Source organism: Propithecus coquereli, unplaced genomic scaffold, assembly GCF_000956105.1.
Source record: "Propithecus coquereli isolate 6110/MARCELLA unplaced genomic scaffold, Pcoq_1.0 Scaffold115, whole genome shotgun sequence".
NCBI classification, from domain to species: domain Eukaryota; kingdom Metazoa; phylum Chordata; class Mammalia; order Primates; family Indriidae; genus Propithecus; species Propithecus coquereli.
Genome location: NW_012135525.1, coordinates 5212153 through 5233196, shown reverse-complemented (window position 1 = coordinate 5233196; position 21044 = coordinate 5212153). Strand labels below are relative to the sequence as shown.

Genomic DNA, 21044 nt, shown 5'->3' with positions numbered 1-21044 from the left:
AGAATGAGAAGCTCTCTGTCTTGATATAAAAAGCTATCCAGAATATATAAAGTGAAAAAAAGATATATAATTGTGTAGACTGCTACCTTTTGTTTAAAAGAGGCAAATTAAGAATGTATATTGATAATTTCTTATGTATGCTTTATATAGAAATTCCAAAAGGACACATAAGACATTAATAACAATAGTTATCTTCTTGAGGTGGGAGAACTCAGAGCTAGAGATGGCAGTTGGAGTGGGAAGGAATCTTTTTACTGTATAATTTTTATATATTTCCTTATTTTTCTTTCTTGCAAAAAGAAAATGTATGAACGGTTATATAGTGAAAACTATTACCTATTCAACAAATTAATTTTTTAAAAAAGAAGGATAAATAGGCAGGCAAAAAAGTTTGGTAGGATCTTCCTTTCCATGCCCTTTACCTCGAAGTCTTCCCTCTTTCCAACCAACAATGACCCACTAATCAGTTATTAAATTATTTGATTTTTTAAAACTAAAATGAATTATTAGGCTTTTTAAAAACCTTTAAAAACCTTTACCTCCTCAAAGATGCTACAGTTGATGAGAGGCCAGAAGAAGTGACTGCCATTACTCCTCCCCTTGGTAATTTGGGCTGGGCATCTGACCCTACCTGCAGTTCTCAGAAAGGACAATATGGGGATATGTGCCAGCACCACTTCAGGATTTTTAAAAGGAAAAGGACATAAATAGTCACTACAGTCAGACTCAGGAGATGATTCATTCATTTCCAGTGCATAATGATGCCCTGTGACCCAGAAGTGATTATCTCTAAAAATCATCTGTAGATTAAAAAAAAAAGGAAGAAAATTACTCATTAGCAGTATCAGCACCAACAGGGCAATACTGTAGGATTTATTAGCTTTAGTATGGGCTGTGACTGAACACCAAATGCAGGAATTTCAGAAAGAGTTATAATAAAAGTCTCTCTGGAAAAGAAATCATTCTTTATCTTGGAAGTTTTCATATTTAATGCATTTTCAGCAGTAAGGCAAGGATCCCAGATGAAAGTCATCTGCCAATTTCAGTTTAAAGAAATGGGACCTAATGAGATGATCTGAAATGCTGCTGAGCTTATTGAGGAGGAAGGAATAATATTAGCTGCTTTGGAAATATACAGTCCTCCCCCTTAGGTTCTGCTGTGGATCTCTGGACTCGCCGTTAGGAACTGCCTTATGGCTGACTAGCCACTACATGGTTTACTATGTTAAGCTCTCCCAAGAATGGTACTGCAGCTTTATATGTTGAAGTTTACATGTTCCACTACAGATGCTGTCTGTTTAAGGGGCCTAACTTTGGCCTACTGCAAAGCTAAACAGTAGGTATATTTGAAGGGAGATCTGATACTTACTAAACTATTCAATAGATACTTCCTTTAAAATAATAGAAATAATTGCCATATTCATACAGGATGACTTCTAAAGTACCCAGAGAATTTTCTCTGATCTTCAGGCTCTCATTTGCATGTACCAATTTGACTTAGATACCTCAGTAGGATGACTAACCATCCCAGTTTGCCCAGGACTGAGGCATTTCCCCAGGACGTGGGATTTTTCAGTGCTAAAACCAGGAAAGTCTTGGGCAAGTTGGGATGGTTGGTCACCCTATTCCTCAAAGATCTTAAATGTAATGTGTCCCAAAAAGACCTTTTAAGTTTTCATTCCTACCCCACAATCTGCACCTTCTCTAGTTTTCCGTACGTCAGTAAATGGATCCATCACCATCCTGGATTCTTCCTTTCCTTCACCTTCTCCCATCTAATGCTTCAACATGTGCTTTTGATTCAACCTCCGAAATACACTTTGAATATGTTCACTTCTTTCCATCTCCAAGGCCATCACGCTAATCCAAACCACCCATTTCATTTCTCCTTTTCCAATTTTTTTCCCCTGTGATTTATTCTCCACATTGAGCAATCAAGAAAGATATTTTAAATATGAATCATGTCATGGCACTTTTCTGCTTACAACCATTTAACAACTTCCCGATACTTTCCACAGCCTATAAGGTCCTGTGTGACGAGTCCCACTCCATCTCTCTGACTTTGTCTCATGCCATCCTGTGCTCTAGGCCTCAAACCTGAGAATTCCAAGTGCACAACTTGCTCTTCCTTCCTTCGAGGCCTTGATACCTGCAATTCTATCTGTCTAAAATGCTCTTTGCTGTTCTCTTGGCCCACTAATTCTTCTTTAATATCACCTTCTTGGCCTTCCTACTCACCTAATCTTAAGTAGAAACTATATCCATTATTTTCTGTCATATCACCTGTTTAATTATTTGCACAGTACTTATCAAAATTTTTAATGATTTCATTTCTTGAGTTGTTCATTGCTTGTTGCATTCTGACTCCCAGGAGAACATGAGCTCCATGAGGGGCAGTGACTCCCAGGACTTCTCTATCTTGTTTATTTTTTATACGCATCTATTCTACTTCATAGTAGGCATTCAAAGCTTTTTGCAAATGAATGATTGTCCACCAGTCACCAGGCATCTCCCTTATTGTCACAATAATTATATAAGTAGGTAATTACAGATAAGGAAGTTGAATCTCAGAGTTTTAGTTCACTTGCCATGTATACATGGTTAGAAAGTGGCTGGTTCAAGTACTGAGTCCTGTTCTAAGTCTTCTATACCAATCCCAACTCTCCCTTCACTACCTTGGTTAAATAAACAGAACACAGAATTAGGACTTAGATTATTGACCAAGATGCTTTCATAGATATGGTTTAAGTAACTGTAAAATTCAGGAAAGAACCTCAGAAGCATTGAAAGATGGAAAAACACGGACCTGACAACATGACTGTGTATATACATACAAGTTGTTTACTGGCTTCATGAAAGTCTAGAATCTTTAGTGGGGATGGGGATAGGTTAACCAAGTAGATGAAAACCTTCTATTCCTTCTTCACAACATATAGTTATTTTTCTTTAAGTCTAAAGGTATTTCATATAAAGATAGAGGTGGCCCCAGGCCCATTTCTACCTGTGGATCACAAGTCCTAATGTAAAAGACTAATGCAGGGGCACATGGTGGTGAACCTTTTGAGATGTGGCTTATGTTGCCACCTTATTATTAAGACCAGGTAATGTACAATAGAACAGGTAAAGGCAGCATTCTCCTCAAGAAGACAAAAGTTAAATGTGCTAGTCGGTTTATTCATGTCTATTTGTCCATTCACCCAGCATTTATTCAATGCCTACTATGTACAGGTTGAGGGATCATGAGCAATAAACAGTCCTTCCACGCAAGAAGCATAAGGTATACTAAGAGAGAAAGAAAATGGTACATGAGATAGTTAGAGCTATGATAGGGTAGCTACAACTCTTAATCAAGAACTGAAAGTCAACCAGACCAGTCTTTGAATTGAGACAGGAAGGACCATAGGAAAGTTTCCCTGGCATAAGTGAAATGGAAGCACGGATATGCAGGACAAGTAGGGGATTAACCAGGTTAAGTGCTAATCATTCTTTTCTTCTTTATAAAATATAATAAATATTTTCTTTGGGCTCCAGGTTCATATACCCAAATGTCTAATCAACAACTCTATCTGGATGTCTCACAGATAGTTCAAAACTAAAATGTCTAAAGCTGAAGTCTTGGGTTCCAACCTAACACTCCTAAGAAACTCTACCTTATTCTTATGTAAGATACCAAACCATTTTCCTTTCCATTTATACCTCATCCCTGCTTATTATGTGTTAATAAAACATGATAAGGGGTTGTAACTGGAGCCCTTTCCTTTCAGATAGTATGCTTATTCCCTAGTCTTGGGTTTGTGAATTTAAGGGAGGAAGTTGGGAGAGAAAGAGATATGATATATCCCAGTGTCTTTGCCATTTACTTCCCTTCCACTCTCAACACTATAACCTCCAGAATGGTGTCACATCCTCGAATTATGTGGCAATACACATAGGTTATGGCCAATAACCCACCAGAAACTCATCTGACTGAAATTTCCATGCCAATCTCCTAAAGATGTTTATGTAGTGGCAAAGTGCTCTGACAAATTGGTCAAAACTATGATCTCCCTGGCACTGTGTGGAGTGTTGGGGCCCTCCATAACACAAGATACGATGAGGTACCTTAGAATCCTCCTGGGGGGGAAGCTGCTCTCTCTTCTCCTTTAGGCATGTCAAGGCAGCATCTGGAGTCTCCTCTCCAGAGGAGCTTGGCTCAGGGCCTGCAGCTTCCGGCTTCCCATTCTCTCTGGGGACTGTGGGTTGTTCACAGGACAGGTTTCTAGGTGTGCCTTTGGGAGCACTCCCTTGTTCTTCTGACAGCTTCAGCTTTAGTTCTAAGAGAAATGCCATGAGTTACCATGAGCAAAGAGGACCCACTGCCTCTAAAATGAAGAGAGCCTTTCAAGAATTCCTTCCCCTGATGCCAAGTTGGTAGAAATGAACAATGCTAACGATGGCTTTCTATGGGGCAAGGACAGACTTGATATTCAGAGCCAATAATATAACCAGGGCTCTAGAGGCTGGGATCTCACGGAGGTAGAGGACATGTGCGGGAGTGATTAGTTTAGATTTCAGAGGAGGGGAAGAGGAACACCAGCGGTACCTGGCCCCAAAGTTAACAACTTGTACCTACTGTAGCAGCTGACAAAGATTCATTTACTTAGGTTTGGACAGTTGTTTGTTCATCAAGAGCCCTGTGGAAATGCAAGTACTTCTAGAGAGCATTCCACATGCAGATACCAGGGAAATAGAAGAGGGTGTGGGAGAGGGAAGATGGGAGTGCCATCCCCAACCTGACAGTTGTCACAATTTTGTCTAATGCCAGCTTCTAAAATCCAGGAATCACCATTACTGAAATATGGCTTCATATAAATGTAGATAATTAAAAATAAAAAAAGCCACCTGGGATTTATTAGGAAATTATATTTCAGAAAATGTGAAGGGACTGGTTGCTTGAATGAGGTCATTTATATTGATTTCTTAATTTCATAGCTCATTTTCTTTGATGTTTGTTTTTTAGTTAGACTCTGGCTTGGTGTTTAAACACTGCATATTTTATAAACTTGCTACATCATTATCATTTAATACCACTGAATTAATATCCCCTTCTAGTTCTTTTTAATCACCATCCTTCCAGAAATTTGGAAAAACTCCCATGTCTCTAAGAATCTTCCTCTCCTACAGAGAGGAAGAAAATAATTTTTTACTGGTAAATAACAATAGTCCTTTAACAATGGATTTTAGAGTTAATACTTGCACCACCATCTGCAGAGGCGGACAGAGGAAGAAGAGCACTGGGCTGGAAGGCAGGAGAAACACGTTTCACCCCTGGTTCACCACCTCCCAGCTAATAACCTTCCCTTCTCTCTGGGCATAAATATCCCTGAGCCATGCTATGGGGTATGTGGAGTAAAGGATTTCTCAGGCCTCTTGTGTTTAACATCCAAGAATCCAATAACCCAGGAGGTCAGTGCTCCACATGTTGAAATGTTCCTGGCATTGAAGTGAATCATTCCACTTGGGAGTTGGAGGTCCTCAGTGTCTTTGTAAGCAGGTTTATGAAATGGAGCCAAACAATGAAGGACATCCAGGACCATTTATTTCAAATGGGCCTCCAATCTAAGCGGGGAAACAAAGCTCAAGAGGGCACAGGTAGACATGAATAAAAAATGCTCTGAAGCACATTATCACTATTTTAACTGCTTCCTGAGAAAAGAGACCTTTGGCTGGCATTTACCTTTGAGCTGTTTACGACCTTTAGCCAAATCATTCATCCATTTCAGGACTTCAGGATTAGAAGTCTTGTCACCATGTGAAGGCTACCGAGGGAGGGAAACATGGGGATAAGGAGGGAGAGGGAGGGAGAGAAAGAAAGAAAAGGAAAAATAAAATTTTTAAACAGCTGAGCCACACAAAGACAGTTCAGGAACATATAAAGCTGGGAGAGAAATTCAGGCGTGAAATCTCCAACTGATGGAGTTGCTTCTGGAAAACACAGAAAACATTCTTGACCTTCTCTATTCTTTCATCCTTGCCATGGGCATTGCTTCTAAACATGCCTGGTCACCCAGCATTTTTTACGCAGTCCTAACCATGCCAGTGCCCCTGTAGTCGATCCCTCACTTGCCTTGCAGGCCCCCCACAGCCCATACCCCGGGGTCCCAGGCCATTCTCCATAGCAATGCAGATGACTGCACTGCTTACTACCTTGCTTGTGGCTCACACACATGGCTTATGACGGCAACCTCTGCTGAAGAATACTGACAAACTGGGAGATTTAGCTCCTGTCAGTCATATCCCCCAAGATGAAGAAAGAGGACCCCAGAATCTTTAAAACCTGACGGTAGTCCTGAGAAGTCAGTCTGTCAGGGGGATACCCAGATTTCTAATCCTCTCACTATGTGTAGACTCAATATCCTACTGGGGCAGGCATTAAAATGAAACTTAATAGGTCATATGTGTGTGGCCTTGGGCAAATTATTTAGCCTCTCTGTGCCTCAGTCTCATGTATCAGGTTAGGACTATAACAGCATCTTCCTCATAGGGTTGCTATGAGGGATTAATTAATTAATAACTGCAGCACTGAAAACAGTTACAGGCACATGCTAAACACTACAGAAGTGTTATCTAGAATTACAGATATTATTGTTATTACTATTACTAGCAGTAGTGGTAGTAATAGTAGTGTTCACTATCAGACCTTCAAAGGGATACTGAATATGTCTTCACTGACATACATATGGCGTATGCATGTCCTACAAGTAGCTAATGACACCTTAGATGTGGCAGTAAGAATATATTTCTTTATTTTAAAAGGATTTGACTCATCAATACAAGTCATTCACCTTGATTTCTTCTCAGAGCACAAAAGTGGACTTTGTATAGAAAAGAGAAACTAAGAGATAAGGGTAGCCAATCATACTGACCCTCCACCCCCACATATTAGTAAGAAACATTCTTAAGGCTACCATGGTAACTTAAATGCAGGCTCAAGAAAATTAATGGCTACTTTGAGTTAAGGTTATACAAGGAACTATATAGTAAGGCTCAAGAAGACATGATCATAAACATACTAGCCTGAATTGTGTGCACTGTTAGTGACCAAATCTAGGGGATCTGTCATATTTAAGGGTCCACTAAATCCATGTGACCTCACTAGATTGTTGGTGAGAGGGAGGCATAGGAAGATGGAAGACTTTTCAAGTTCAAAGGAAAAAACTACTTGTGTGACAAGATTATCACATGTACATGGGATTAGATACATTCATTGTGAAATACAAGGCATGGTTCTGACAGTTATAAAGTTATATAAAAGCTATAGGTTTTAAAAATCAAGATAGAAATGAAGATTAAAGGAAAAGAACTACGATTCTTTCTTAGGAGAGCTTGGATAGGAGACTACAGTTTCCATGAGGGAATCCCTGGTTTCAGGACCATGGACAGTGACACGTGGGTGCCAACCCCCACCTCCAAAACAGCTTAGCTTTGTCCTATCTACGGTCTGCTAGAATAGGGCACTGTACTGTTTCCCTGATATATAGTCTAGTGCTTTGGCTTTAGGTAACAATCTGGCTATTGGGACAGTGTTTTACATTTGGTTTCTTAAAATGCTTAGAGAATTCTCCAATCTGAGAACACATCCTGTTGAACAGTGCTCCACTGGATCTGCTCCCACTGGACCAGGTTTGTGATCTGCTAAAGACGGTTCATAAGATACATCAGAAAGATTTCTGTATGGATAATAAAAAGACCAGAGTTGTTTTTTTTGGCTAGGTCAGTTTTTTTTTTTTTTTTTCCTGTGTGATTCTGGGGGATTCACTTCCCCTCTCAGGGCCTTAGTTCCTTCAATGGTCAGATAAGAAGAAAGACTTGGCTGATCCCTTCGAATTCTAATATTCTCTGATTCCACAAGTAGATATCTAGCTGAAGCAACCTTCTCTAAGCCCATGAGGCCAAAAATCAAATGCAAAATCAGATGTAGAGAATAAGCAGTTTGAGATAGGAATACAAAATGGTTACATTCAACGGAGATGGAAAGATGTACGTTATGCATGGGTATCAGCACAGCACAGAGGCCCAAGGGGCTCAGATTCAAAAATTAGCAGTGGGTGCTATTAACCCCACAGTCAGGCTGCCAGGAAGGGAAGCCTTACGCACAGCAACCATTTAATAACCACTGACATGTCAAACCTCTAACCACAGCCTGGCACCCTGACAGGAAGGGCAAGGGGAAGCCCTGTTGCCTGAGACATGTAAGATTCTGATTATGTCAAAGACTTTTATACACACTGAAGCAGCAAGCAGCAGTGCTCATGAAGCTTCCTTCTATTGCTCCCAAATCCCTCCTTCTGAATGTTTGAGTATTTAATACATGTGTCTGTATGTGTGCCTGTGTGTGTGTGTGTGTCTGTATGTGTGCCTGTGTGTGTGTATGTGTGTCTGTCTGTCTGCTCTGGCTTTAAAGGTTCTCCAAAGGCAAGAGATGCCAGGAGAAATTCTATTCCCAAACAGGCATCCAAGGTCTGTGACTGCAGGTAGAAAAATCCAATGGAGAATTAACATGAAATAATTTTTTCTTCATTCTCTGACAAGACAGGGACTGCCATGGGGTAGGCTATTCAAACGTTACTTAGATTGAAAGGTTGGTAATATTTAGGATCTCTTACTTCCTTTGTGCCAAACACTGTGATAAGCATTATACTATGTCCTTCCTTATTTGCAATTCACAAACTTAAGAAGTCACTACTAATGTTGACTCCACTTCACAGATGGACAGACTGAGACTCAGAAAGGTAACAGGTCCAAAGTCACAAAGTTCTTAAGTAGTTATGCTGGATTCAAATCCAGAATAGTCTGATTCAAGAGCTTCCAGGTAAGAAATGTTAACAGGCCCTGGGATTGGAGCACCTGGTTGTTACTCTTAGTTCCCAACACAAAGACATCAAAGATCCAATAACATTCTCAGCAGAAAACATGTGAAATCAGCTTCTCTCGGGATATCTGGAGCTTTCAATATGTAGACACTAAAGAATTTTATCTCCACACTATTGCAGAACCTATTCATCTTTAATCCATTGCCCCAAGCCTGAGCTGATAGAACACAACTACATTAGGCAAGTTATAAGTCTTTACCTCTTCACTGGGCCTCAGTTTCCTTGTCTATAAAGGCCTGGGCTAAGCGTGTGGAGCTGCTTCCTGCTATATAAGTAAGTAAGACAGTAAGTAGCTGTGACTGCCTGACACGGGGGGAGACAGGAATGTTCAACACCCTGACTAAGGTTTCTTGAAAGCCAATCTGACTTTTTTCCCCATTTTTGAAAAGCTAAAACCATACCTTAAAACTCCTCTTTTAGCGAATTTGAGGCCACTGTAAGAAAAACAAGACAGAAAGAAGAGTGGAATATTACCCGCTCTCACCTCCCTCCCCAGAACATATCCTACACTCACAGGAACTTTCTGATTGCCTCTGTACCAAGTGCTTAGTGAACCTTTAAATATTTCAAGATGTATGAGAGATTATTCCCTGTTCTCTTTTATTCTAATAACAAGCTGTTCTGGGCCCTCTGCCAAAGACCCAATTTATTTGTCCAATTCTATGTGAATATGGTTTTTTTCTATGTCGTGGTCACCATTAGAGAAAATAAAACATTGGTCATCAAGACACTTATCCATGACTCTATTGTTTCTTACATGAGAAAAAATGTTTGTGGCATTGCAGTACCAACACGAACTGATACAATAGGACAGTTCAGGATTTGTTCTTATGAGTGGCCTTAACAAACTACACTCAAGAGGTCCCCACTTATCAACCAGCAAGTACTTTAACGTCAAGAAACCATCTCCCTCATTCTGTTCCACAACTGGAGATTCTGCTCTTGGGTCCTTAATGAGTTCTTATCAAAATGCAATTGGGAAAAGATTTTAAAAAAAACAATGAGACCCTAATTAAAAAGCTTTCAAAATTTTGGTCCTGGAAAAACTGGTGATGATAAGGTTCCTTAAGAGAAAAAAAAGGAGATTAATAATCAAATAAATAAGTTTGGAAATAAGAGTTGTAATCCACACTCCTAGGAAATATTTTAGTGGAGATCAACTGACAGCAGGTGAGAGGACACACCCAGGATGGGAACTCAATTTATAATAAGTCCTGGGCTCGGCAATGGGAACAGAGCTGTCCCCTGGCAAAGAAAATCCACACACACCTCTGACAAAATCCACTCCTCTGTCAAACTCCAGGGTCCTTACCCGGTATTTCTTTTCTTGTTCAAATTTTTCCTCAAATTTCCGAATTTTCCTCTTGAGACTCTGGATGTGCTTGGTGAGTTGGGTGATGGTCTGCGTCTCCTTACCATCTCCACAGCCACACCGCGAGGAACTCCGGGGCCTGATTACAGGGAGGAAGGAGCGTCAGAAACAGTGGTCTCACGGTAAACACTGCTGCTGGTCTACACACCAAGATTCCTGGGTTATCAGAGAGGTCCAAAGGCAGCTCATTATCTGATGAGACTACCAGGGTAGCATCTGCTCGTCAACGGAGAACCCTGATCACAGAACTCCATTATGGGCAGATGTCATCAGGGACTTTAGTGTAAAATGTCAAAATGTTAGTCCAGGAAATATATTTCCTAAAGCTTAGAAGAAGCCAATTTAAGACTCAAAAGAAACAGCCCTGTTGAGGCCTTGTCCTCAACAGGTTGCATAAGCTACACTTACCGACATTTTCAAGGAAGATTTAGGTGTGTGGTTAACTTTTCTTGACATAACAGAACCTTTTTGAATAAGTGAAAAGAATGGGCCCTTTCTCCAGATGCTGTGTACACTCTCTCACGTGACACACATTTTCCATGCAATAGCAATAATTCACTGACTACCTCAAGTTCATTAATAGACGTCCATGAACCAAAGTTTGGATAAATTCAAGAATAACAGCGTAAGTTCTGAGAGAGAAACTAGGGATTCCTTGGGCATATTTTTAAACAAACAATTCTCAATCTTAGCTATATGTCAAAATTATTTGTGGAACTTAAAAGTAAGTAACACACGGTTCCTCAACCTTGCTCCAATCCCAAATGCAAATTCCAAATGGAGTGTGTAGGGGGGCAGGTATCTGATACACATAAACACACAAGTGCATAGTGTTGGGGGGATAGCTATTGTAAGCTACCACTTTTCTAGAATCTAAGAAAAACTTGAGGTGGACATCTCCAAGTGTTCCCACAATACATCTGTTGCTGCCACTGTTGTACATGGAAAGAATGCCAAGTTCATCAAGAATGACAGTCCTGATATTTCCATGTACATACGCTTACTCAGGATTCTGGTTATTTCACCAAAAAAGTGTTCAAACATGTAAGCCCCAGAGGCCGCCTGTCTCTCATGACCATTTCCTCCTGAGGTATTAAGACCTGAAAGAGCATCCCCAACTAGAAAATATATTGATTTTTGCCACTTATTGGTCTGGTCTGGCAGTTACATTAGGCAGGCACGTTTGTACTGTTTCAGACACACACTTCATTGTAGTTTGTAAATGTGGCATTTGAAAAACTGTCTGAAATTAAGATAGCAAAACGAGGTTTTCTTACATCATAAACTGCTGTGTGCTGGGTGGAGATGGCGCTGACTCGGGGTCTAGGTTGAATCTCTGGCTTTGGCTGAAGATGGAGCATCGGGGTGACAGCAGTGGGTTGTCGCCGTCGGTGATGTGATAGAGCAGCCTGCTGGTCCCCACTGACTGGAGGTCTTCTGGGGTGCTGTCAGCTTCATTCTGCCCGTCTTTGTGGACTGGCACAGGGTCTGGGGAAACAACACAAATCATAAAGACTTAAAAGTGACAGAGGGCTTGAGACTGTCATGTTCCTAAATAAAGATCATAAACATTCGTTATAACGGCTTGTTCTTTGTCATTTCTTCCTTCTGGGGATATGAAAAGCTTTCAAAATACTGTCATGTTTGTTCTCACAGAACCTGGATAGAAAAGATGACAAACCTGCCAACAAAAAAAATGGAAACAAATTATTTCGGGATGAGTTATACAGCCAGCGTAGCCCCAAACTGCAAAAATCCTCATTTTATTTCATAGTATTTGCATAGGTGTGAGGATATGTTACAAAGCATTAGAGTAAATAAAAAGAAAACAATAAAATGGAGCTGGAGCAAAAGATTATAGATTATGAGGAAGAAAAGGGATAACGAAATTGCCAGTGAAGGAAGGGAGAGAGGGGGTGGGGAGGAAGAGAGTGGAAAAAACCAAGGAGGAAGAGAGGGAAGAGGAGTCCCCACAGAGAAAATTATTCCTCAGTCATCAAAAATGATGGATAACTCTGCTTATCAATAAGGAATGACATTCAGAATACGCTAAGCAGAAACCACGCATTGCAAAACAAAACAGTAATGATTCCATTTTATATAAAAAGCATACATTTATGTAAACAAATAAATGCACTAAAAGATAAAAGTTACACAGCTACTACAAAGCATGATAGAATTAGGTGTAGTTCTGTTTTCTTCTCCAAAACTTTATGTAGCATTTTATTCTGGTCAAAACATAAAACAAAACCTGTGCCAAACCCTCTCCCCAGCCAGCTTTGTGCCTGAATTCTCACTAGGACCACCCCCCTCTGAAGTTAGCTCCCCACCCCCAGGGTCAGTCCGGAAGGCAGGTACCCCTGTGCTGTGGAGGTGAGGGCAGGGGACCGAGGTCTGTCAGCTGGGGATCATTAGCACACTGAGCCAGGCTGGCCCGGGAAGGGTCTCTCCACCCTGGGCTCTGTACAGAGTTATTCCAGAAGCAGCCAAAACAAACTCCTCAATTTTGCCCTTCAGACAAGTCAGGACAAGCCAAGGCTTTCTCTTACACCTACTTCCCTAAAGAAAGGAAAACAAAGATTTTCTGGATGAATAAGCAGAATCAGAAAATACTGACAATAGGCTTTTCCAAAATAAACGTTTATCACAATTTGGTATGAGATGATTCTTAATCAGATTTAGAATGGCTCCCTGTTCTTTAGAGCTTAAAATGCAATTTGCTTTGTGTGACATCAAAGGTCCTCCTGTGTGATTAGGTCTTCCTGTGTTTTCTGTTGGCTTTCCGCCCTGGTGGGTTGTAGACTAGGAGGGTAGAAGATACCTCCTGTCGTTCCTCTGAAGCTCTCTGACAGCACTTCTGGCAGTAGCTGCGGCTGATCAGAATGGACGTGGTGAGGGCACGTGGGTGCCAGGTGAACAGGCAGTGCCTCGGCCCAAGACAAAGTGTGAATTATTTACCCAGAAGACACCATGGTTTGGCAGGAGCTCTCCAGAGTAACAGGAATAAGAGTTACTAACCAATAAATCATAGCATATAATAATAACCACCTTCCAAATCCACCAGGGGTGCGTGGGTTCCTCACCAAATTCTTAAACTATTAGGCTCTAAGAAGAAATGCATTTTATTCATGTTACCCGTTTCTTAGAAGTATTTTTTTAGTAATAATAATGGAGAAGAAAATCATTTTTAGGAAGCATGTGGGACCACCATATTTTTACTGAAATGCAAAAGGTCTGAGATGTCAACCCTTCAGCTCAGCTGTGGCCCCAGGGTTAAAACTAACAGGAGTCTCCTGTTGCTGTTTGATAATGCCCAAATGTAAGCACTTGAGATCCTAGCCGCATAACTACAAAGTAGAGCCGGGGGGAAAGAGCTCAGTTTCTAAAGCCCATAGAATCCTAAAATATAACTTCATAGAATCACAGATCACTACACATGGATTTTTTGGAACTGCACTCAAGAGTAATTGTAAACCTCCATTTACATGGCATCTGTTTTCCCCTGGGCATTCGCATAATTTACCATGCTGCCTAATTAACACCCTAACCTCCTTTCCCTCCAATTCACTATTGAAGGAAGCTGTGAGCCAGAGAGATCCCAAAGCAACCAGTTGAAAAACAACAGAGTCAAAACCCGGCAATTTGGTAGAGTTTCAGTTCTTTGTCCAAACTCACCATTTGTGTTGAGAAGGGGCTTAATTAAATCAGCAGGCACATGTATTTGTCTGTGCACTTGTGTAGATAGAATTATTGAGGTCTTTGCTCAAAAGAGGCCAGTGTAGATTCAAAGCCAGCACCGCTGCTGTCCTGGGAAGAGCCCAGGCCACCTTTCCAGACCCAGCTCCCTGATAGGGACAAGCTGAGGGCAATATAAAACCAGGATGGCTCCCGAGGGTTCCCTGGGGGACATTCCTTTTTCTTCCAAAGGAAGGAACAGCTTGCCTCAGCCCATCATCACATGATGCAGTATGGTAGAGGAAGGGGCCTGCGAGGCAGGAGTGCCTATACTTCCTGTGGGGCCCCAGCCAGGTTTCCTACCTGTCAGTTTCTTTATTTGGCCCACCTTACTCACAGGGCAGTGATGAGAAAAATAAAAGATCTGCTGTATGACATAATGCTTATACAGTAGTCCCCCCTCATCCACGGGGATATGTTCCAAAACCCACAGTGGATGCCTGAAACTGAAGATAGTACCAAACCCAATATATACTATTGGATTTTTTCCTATACATACATACCTATGACCAAGTTTAATTTATAGAGTAGGCACAGTAAGAGATTAACAGCAATAATAAAATAGAACAATTATAACAACATACTGTAATAAAAGTTATGTGAATGTGGTCTCTCTCAAAATATCTTATCATACTGTACTGCAGGCAACTGTTGAAAGCAAAGCCAAAGCTGAGGGGAGATTACTGTAACTAACAATACTGTATTGTATATTTAAAAATTTGTTGAAAGGGTAGATCTCATGTTAAGTGCTCTTACAACGATAAAAAAAATTTTTTTGCTTCTTTGTATTTTCTAAAATTTCTGTAACAACTGTACTTTAATTTTACAAAAAGGAAAATATAATACATTAATATAAAATTTGGAAAGAAAAAAAAAACACAATCCTGAGAAGGGAAGTGAGAAACCACCCTGGGGTGCACAATAGAGAGCAAAGGTTGAGAGTATGAATCCCAGGTCTGCACTGGCTAAAGAGAGTTTGGAAATGATGGACCTTTTTAAACCTCAGTCTCTTCGTCTGTTAAATAGGAATAATAACAGTGCCTGCCTCACATGACTAAGTGAAGATGAAATGAAATAAAACTATATCCCTACAAAATTTTTGCCATATCTACATAAACCTATTTTTGTACTTTACACTCATATGTATAATTTTTATTTCAATCTAAAGGTTTTTTTTAAAATTTCACCTTCATCCTAAGCAATGATGGCCAAGAAGTCATGAATTTGATGCACTTGTTACATTTTTTAAAACTAATACACATTAAAATAAATTCCTCTTAAAACTAACGATGTTCACCCATGCATCCCTGTATAGCATATTTGGTGAATGAAACATGAGGATAAGACATAGAAACTCCTAAACACAGTATCCATGAGAACCATCATTTTCCTAATTATTATCATCAAAATAAAGAAGTTGAATAGCGTCTTCTCTTACTGAATACCAACCCAACCTCACCAGGAGCACTTGTAGGGTTAACATGGGAAATGAGAATCAATATATCCCTCAACATGTTGTCCCTCCTATCGGTCCTTATTTATAAATAAGAATAATAATCATCTCTAATATTTATGGAGTGACTCACTCTGTCCTTAATCTCATTCTGAGAGTTTGGACATGTATTTAATCTTCCAAACAACCATGTGAACCTAGGAGTAATATGCTCTCCATTTTAATTCAGTAGGGAAGGTTGTATAACTATACTAACTCCATTCAGGGAGGATTCGACCAGTGCCTGCAGTAGAAGACTCCACATCCCTGACACTGGAAGCCTTGGTGTTTCTGGCAGCCCACGCACTGAGCAGGAGGGAACATGGAGAAGAAAAGTAATTATCAGTGTGTGAAGGCCAAGAGACCACTTCTGATCTGGCTGCAACCCCAGGCAGAAGCATATGCTATATCACAGCTGTTAAATGAGTCAGTCAGATTTAAAAATATATCTTTCTCATGTGAATTTTTAAAGCAATGCAAAATTTAAGTAAATCCCTATCTGCAAAAACTCGAGATGGACCACTTGTGCATTTGTTAATTTGCTCTCTTGCGTTTGCCCATCATGGTGGGCTCATAGATAGCATTCACGTACATTCCAAAATGCCAAACATCAGCCTTCGTTGGTTTTAAAAGCTAAGTGATCCAAAAGCATGTCCATGATTCTAATGAGGTTCAAGCCTCAGAGTTCTCAGCCAGCATCTCTCAGGACAGATAACAGGGAGGATGACAGTGTCACACACACAAAGAGGGCTGCAAAAACAAAGGCAAAAAAATTAAAAAACATCTGATAGATATATGATGGGTTCTGTTTTAGGTATGTTGAATTTGAGTGCTTGAGGCACTAAAGGGTTAGCTACAGGGTCAGGGAGAGAGAACATGGGTAAAACGGAAGTCATCCCAATAACTAAGGCTGGGGAAACAGATGAACTTGCTTGGCTAGGGACCACTGAGAGAGAAGCAGCAGTATTGTCATGTTGGGATGGGCAAGGCAGGAACGGGACAGATGAAAAGGGATTACAGGTTGGGGAGGCTGACCAACCAGGGGGAGGTCAGCACTGCAGGCAGTCCTGTGTGTCAGCTCCTGTGATGGTCACCAGAAATGACGGGGAGTTGGAGGGGTGGGCTTCACGACAGGCACCCTGCACATCCCAAGAGGCAATTTGCCATCCAGATAAAAGCATGAGCTACAGGCTCAGAAAGATCCAGATTCAAGTCCCAGTTGTGTCACCTATGTGACCTGGGACACATAGCTTAATCTCTCCCAATCTCATTGAATTTTAGAAATAACCAAGGACAATGGCCAACGAACAGAATCTGATCCCTGAGAGCATCCTTTTCCTTCCCTGTGTCACCAAGACGGAGCCAAGTGCTCAGATAACAATCGGGCTGAACAATGTCCCGCCCCGGTGGGTGCAGGGTTCTGTCTGAGCTGAGGGGCTGAAGGAGCACACACCATCCATCACAGTGTGGAAGATTCAGAAGTGCCCTCTAGGCTGACAGAGAAAGCTGCCTGCTGTGATGCCCATTCCTTTTCAGCCTCATGGACTCCCAGGTCTTCTAGTTGATTCCTGCACAATTGATCACCTCAGTGGTGCAGCTGATAAAAATCTGCTATTGAGGTGACAAGAGCCATATTCAAAAGAGTTTTCACTTATGGGCAGAAGTGCTTTGGGAAGCAGAAGGAACACTGAATATACAAAACAAACAGGAAAATGACTGAAGGGAATTCCAACCTTCAATGTGGGTGGTACATTTACCAGGCTCATCCAAAGTCAGTTAGGAAGCATAGTCAAAGAATATTAATCTCGAGTGTCTGTTAGGTTGCCCAAATTAACCAACTCAGGAAAAGAAGTTGCATCAGCTGCTCCATACAGACAGAGCCACAGGAACAGACAATGCTCAGGAAACTGGAAGAGACAGGAGAGGTTGTCCCCCTTGCTCCAGGAGGCGGAAGGTGTCCAGAGCAATGCCAGACACCAAGCTTCTAGGTGTGCCATCTGGTCACTTCCAGACTTTAGTCTTTAAGCATTCAAAGCTGATAGCAAAATAACCCAAAAAAAGACATTTTTAAAATGACTATAATATATGGGAAATCTGTGTGCAAGGGAAAAGCAGTAAATGAGAACTCTCTATACTATCTGCCCAATTTTTTATAAACTTAAAACTGTTGTAAAAAAAATAAATAAAGTCTATTAATTAAAAAAAAAATGACTTTAGGGCTACTGGTTAAAAGCCTGGGTTCTGGAGCCAGAGGCCTGTGCTTGGTCTGTGATACTACTTGTTCGCAGAGGTGATATCCTTGGCCAGGCAAGCCTCTTCAAATCCAGAACCTTCATCTGTAAAGAGCTGAGGACACATAGAATAATGCATGTTAGCATAGTATTTGGCCTGCCTTAAAAACTGAATTTTAAAAATTTCTAAAAATAATTTCCTGGCAATTTGGGCTGCAGGAATGATTTTTTTTCTTTTCTATAAAACAGTTGAAAGAATGGCCTCAGAGAATTATACTGTCATTTATAAATTTTGAAATTATTTTTTTAAAATACTTTCTTTTGAAAACAAAGGGTTAATGTGAAGCCCCCTTCCTCAGAGATTATGAAGATGGTTATAAAACCATCAGTGAAAAATTATTAATAGTAAAGAACTTTTCTGACCAAGTTGTGTCACAGGTTTAGCACAGGACAGATTTTATTGTAGCAAATGTAGTTTCAAGTTTAATAGGTGGTAATTATTCAGCCATCAGCTCTATAGATTATTGCTGTTATAAATACCTTTTGCTCAAGGGAATTAGTATAATGTCAATCATATGCAACACTCTAGAGGGGACCTAGGGAATGAACAGTGTGAAATGTCGTTTCCACATCCTGAAAGTAGTGAGAAATTGTGATAGAGTAGATATTCAAAGACGAATGTAAGCATTGTCAACTGGAGGGATGGTGGTGTGAGTTCTGACTACAGTAAGAATGCCCAGCTTCCAGCTTTTTAAATAATGACAGCTGACGTTTATCAAGCATTCACATGAGTGATGTGCTAAGAGCTTCATATGTATTAGGCCATGTCATTCTGACAACAATCCTAAGACACAGACAGTATGCTTTGTCTCATTTTAAAGGAAAGAAATTTAGGCATGGAAAAACTAAATAACCTGTCCAAAATCACCCAACTAGCACAGGAAATTCTGCAAGGAGCTGTGTTTTTGAACAAGACAAAGCCAGTATGCAGCAAATGGCAGTTAATTAATACCTTTGTTAGGATGTTAATTCAGTACCAATCCTTGCAAATGGATCCTATATTAATCTTATTTTACATTTCAGGAATGGCATGAAAGAGGAATTACAGAGTGGTAAGACTGAGTTTACAGATGATATTGATATTTTTCAAAGAGTAAAACACCAAGAAACCACAGACAAAACTCACAAACCATCAGGAGGTTCAACAGTGGCAGATGACTTGCTCCGTGGGCCAGTAGGTAATACAGTCAGAGAAAATTGATCATCTACCCCCTAACAAATAATAAGCACAAAACTAATAGTTTAAAAGGGAATGGGGTTTTGGGAGCTATTACAGAATATGCTGATATGACCAAAAAAAACACAAAAAACAAGAAAATACTGTGCATCTCTAGGAACGGTTTGGAAAACAATCCTACAGGCATAATTATCTTGTAATTATTTTATAAAATGCCCCATTACCACGTTTAAGGTATTAATTCATTTTTAGAAAATTGAGCTCAGGGAGGAGCCAACATGGCGGATGAGACAAGCCACCAGTCAGAAGGTCTCTGCAAAAAAGACGAATTTTAGAAGAAAGAGAAAAAAGATAAGCTAGCAGAGAAACATAGATCGGGTGAGGGTCGGAAGGAAGGGTGCCTGAAACTACAGGAGACTCCACAGGAAGACGTTGCAGAGGAGAACTGGAAGGAGAAAGGTGCCGAGAGGCTTGGAGACCAGCAACAAGGGTAGGTGGAGCAGTTAACTTCCCCCTCACTTGCATCTTGGACTGCTGGTGGCTCCTGAGCAGCTGGAGAGACCTGCCGACACCAGCCCAGGGACGACTGCCACCAGTGAGCGGGGGCCTCTTGTGGACTCAGCGCCAGGCTCCCAGCCCCTTCGGGGCACCTCCCCGGGCGCAGACCCGAGCCTAGCAGCAGACGCCATATTACTCCATTCTCTCCTTCCCCCTCCCTACCCGTGTGTGCCCAGAAAGACAATTTAGCCATCACATGGAGGCATCTCCAAGGAACGGGACCTTTCCTTTGGAGCCCTACAGCAGACTGAGGGGTATTCAGACTGCGAGTTCCCTACCTGCCAGCCCTCCCAGGTGCTACTTACCTGGGGACTGCAGGAGAGTGGGGCAAATCCCGAGGTGGAGTGAAATTGATCCAGCTTGGGCACCCTGTAGGTGATTCAAGACCAGCACCCCTCCCCCTGGCAGGGTCAGGAATTGATCTCCAGGGTCCAGGGGACAGGCCTGCAAACCAGACCCCGTGCACCCAGGTCACGATCACACTGCCCTGGGGCACGGAGGAGAGATCTGTGAAAGAGCCTACTGAGGAGTGTGCGCCTTCAGGGGCAGATCAGCGTGCCGGAGCGGCAACCCTCCTCCCACAAGAGGGCTGTGCACCCAGCTCAGGCTACGATCCTGGGTACGGAACCTCCCGGCCCACGTCACAGCCAGGGGCCATGCATCAGCCTGAGGACCCGCTTGCTGGCAGAGACCTGGGAGAGGACGAGGAGAGGGGGAGAGTGGAGGGGAGCGAGACCTGCTCCAGAGTGCGGGTCTTGAACAGCCACAGCCCCCAAGCCCAGACTTTCAGCTGAGTGGACCCATTTCAGCCCCTCCTGGCAGCTCTGCACAGAAACAAAGAGTAGACCTTTGACCCTGCTAGCAGCAGTTGTGGAGCCTGAGGGCAGGCTTACCCAACCCAGCTCCACCCAGACTCACTCCCCTCACTGAGGTGGAGAATAAGGACACACCTGGAAATCCCAGGACCCCACCCACCACCTGAGGCACAAGAGGGCCTCTGTAGAGGAATAAGAGCTAGCTACAGGACCCAAAAACAGCACCGCAGCTCGCTCCTCCCTGCAAGTGCCACCTACTGACAGGGAGGTCATCCTGCACACCCTTTTACTGCATCTACTGATTCATCATAAAAGGTGTGGTCAAATCTCACCCACAAACACTACCTACTGGCTCAGAGACTAAACAAGGCGTGTCATTATCCAAACAAAAATCTAAAGGGAAGAAGGAACAACTGATCCAGATGGGAAGGAACCAGCAAAATAACTCTGGAAGTACGAAGACTCAAACGGAAAGCATACCCCCAAAGAGGAACAACAGCTCCCCAGCAATGGATGTTAACCAAACTCAGAACACTAAAATGACAGAAGAAGAAATTCAAACATGGATTGTAAGAAAACTGAATGATATGAAAGAAAAAATGGATCACCAACACAAAGAAACGACAAAAAAAATCCAGGACTTGGAAGAAAAATTCACTAAAGAAATTGAAATATTAAAGAAAAATCAAATC

The 21044-nt window shown here is 41.6% G+C and overlaps 1 protein-coding gene across 5 annotated transcripts in view; it reads right to left on the bottom strand.

Annotated features, from left to right (window-relative positions):
• Window positions 1–21044, bottom strand: part of FAM13C (family with sequence similarity 13, member C) — a 126055-nt gene that overhangs the window by 11591 nt on the left and 93420 nt on the right. For 4 of the 5 annotated variants that reach the window (XM_012657586.1, XM_012657573.1, XM_012657579.1 and 1 more), the window contains 4 exons: window positions 11562–11772; window positions 10225–10363; window positions 5717–5798; window positions 4102–4313 (listed from right to left, as the gene is read on the bottom strand). In XM_012657586.1, coding sequence (XP_012513040.1) covers window positions 4102–4313; window positions 5717–5798; window positions 10225–10363; window positions 11562–11772 — 644 coding nt within the window. The remainder of the gene's footprint in view (window positions 1–4101; window positions 4314–5716; window positions 5799–10224; window positions 10364–11561; window positions 11773–21044) is intronic. The other variant, XM_012657597.1, reaches the window with a different exon arrangement.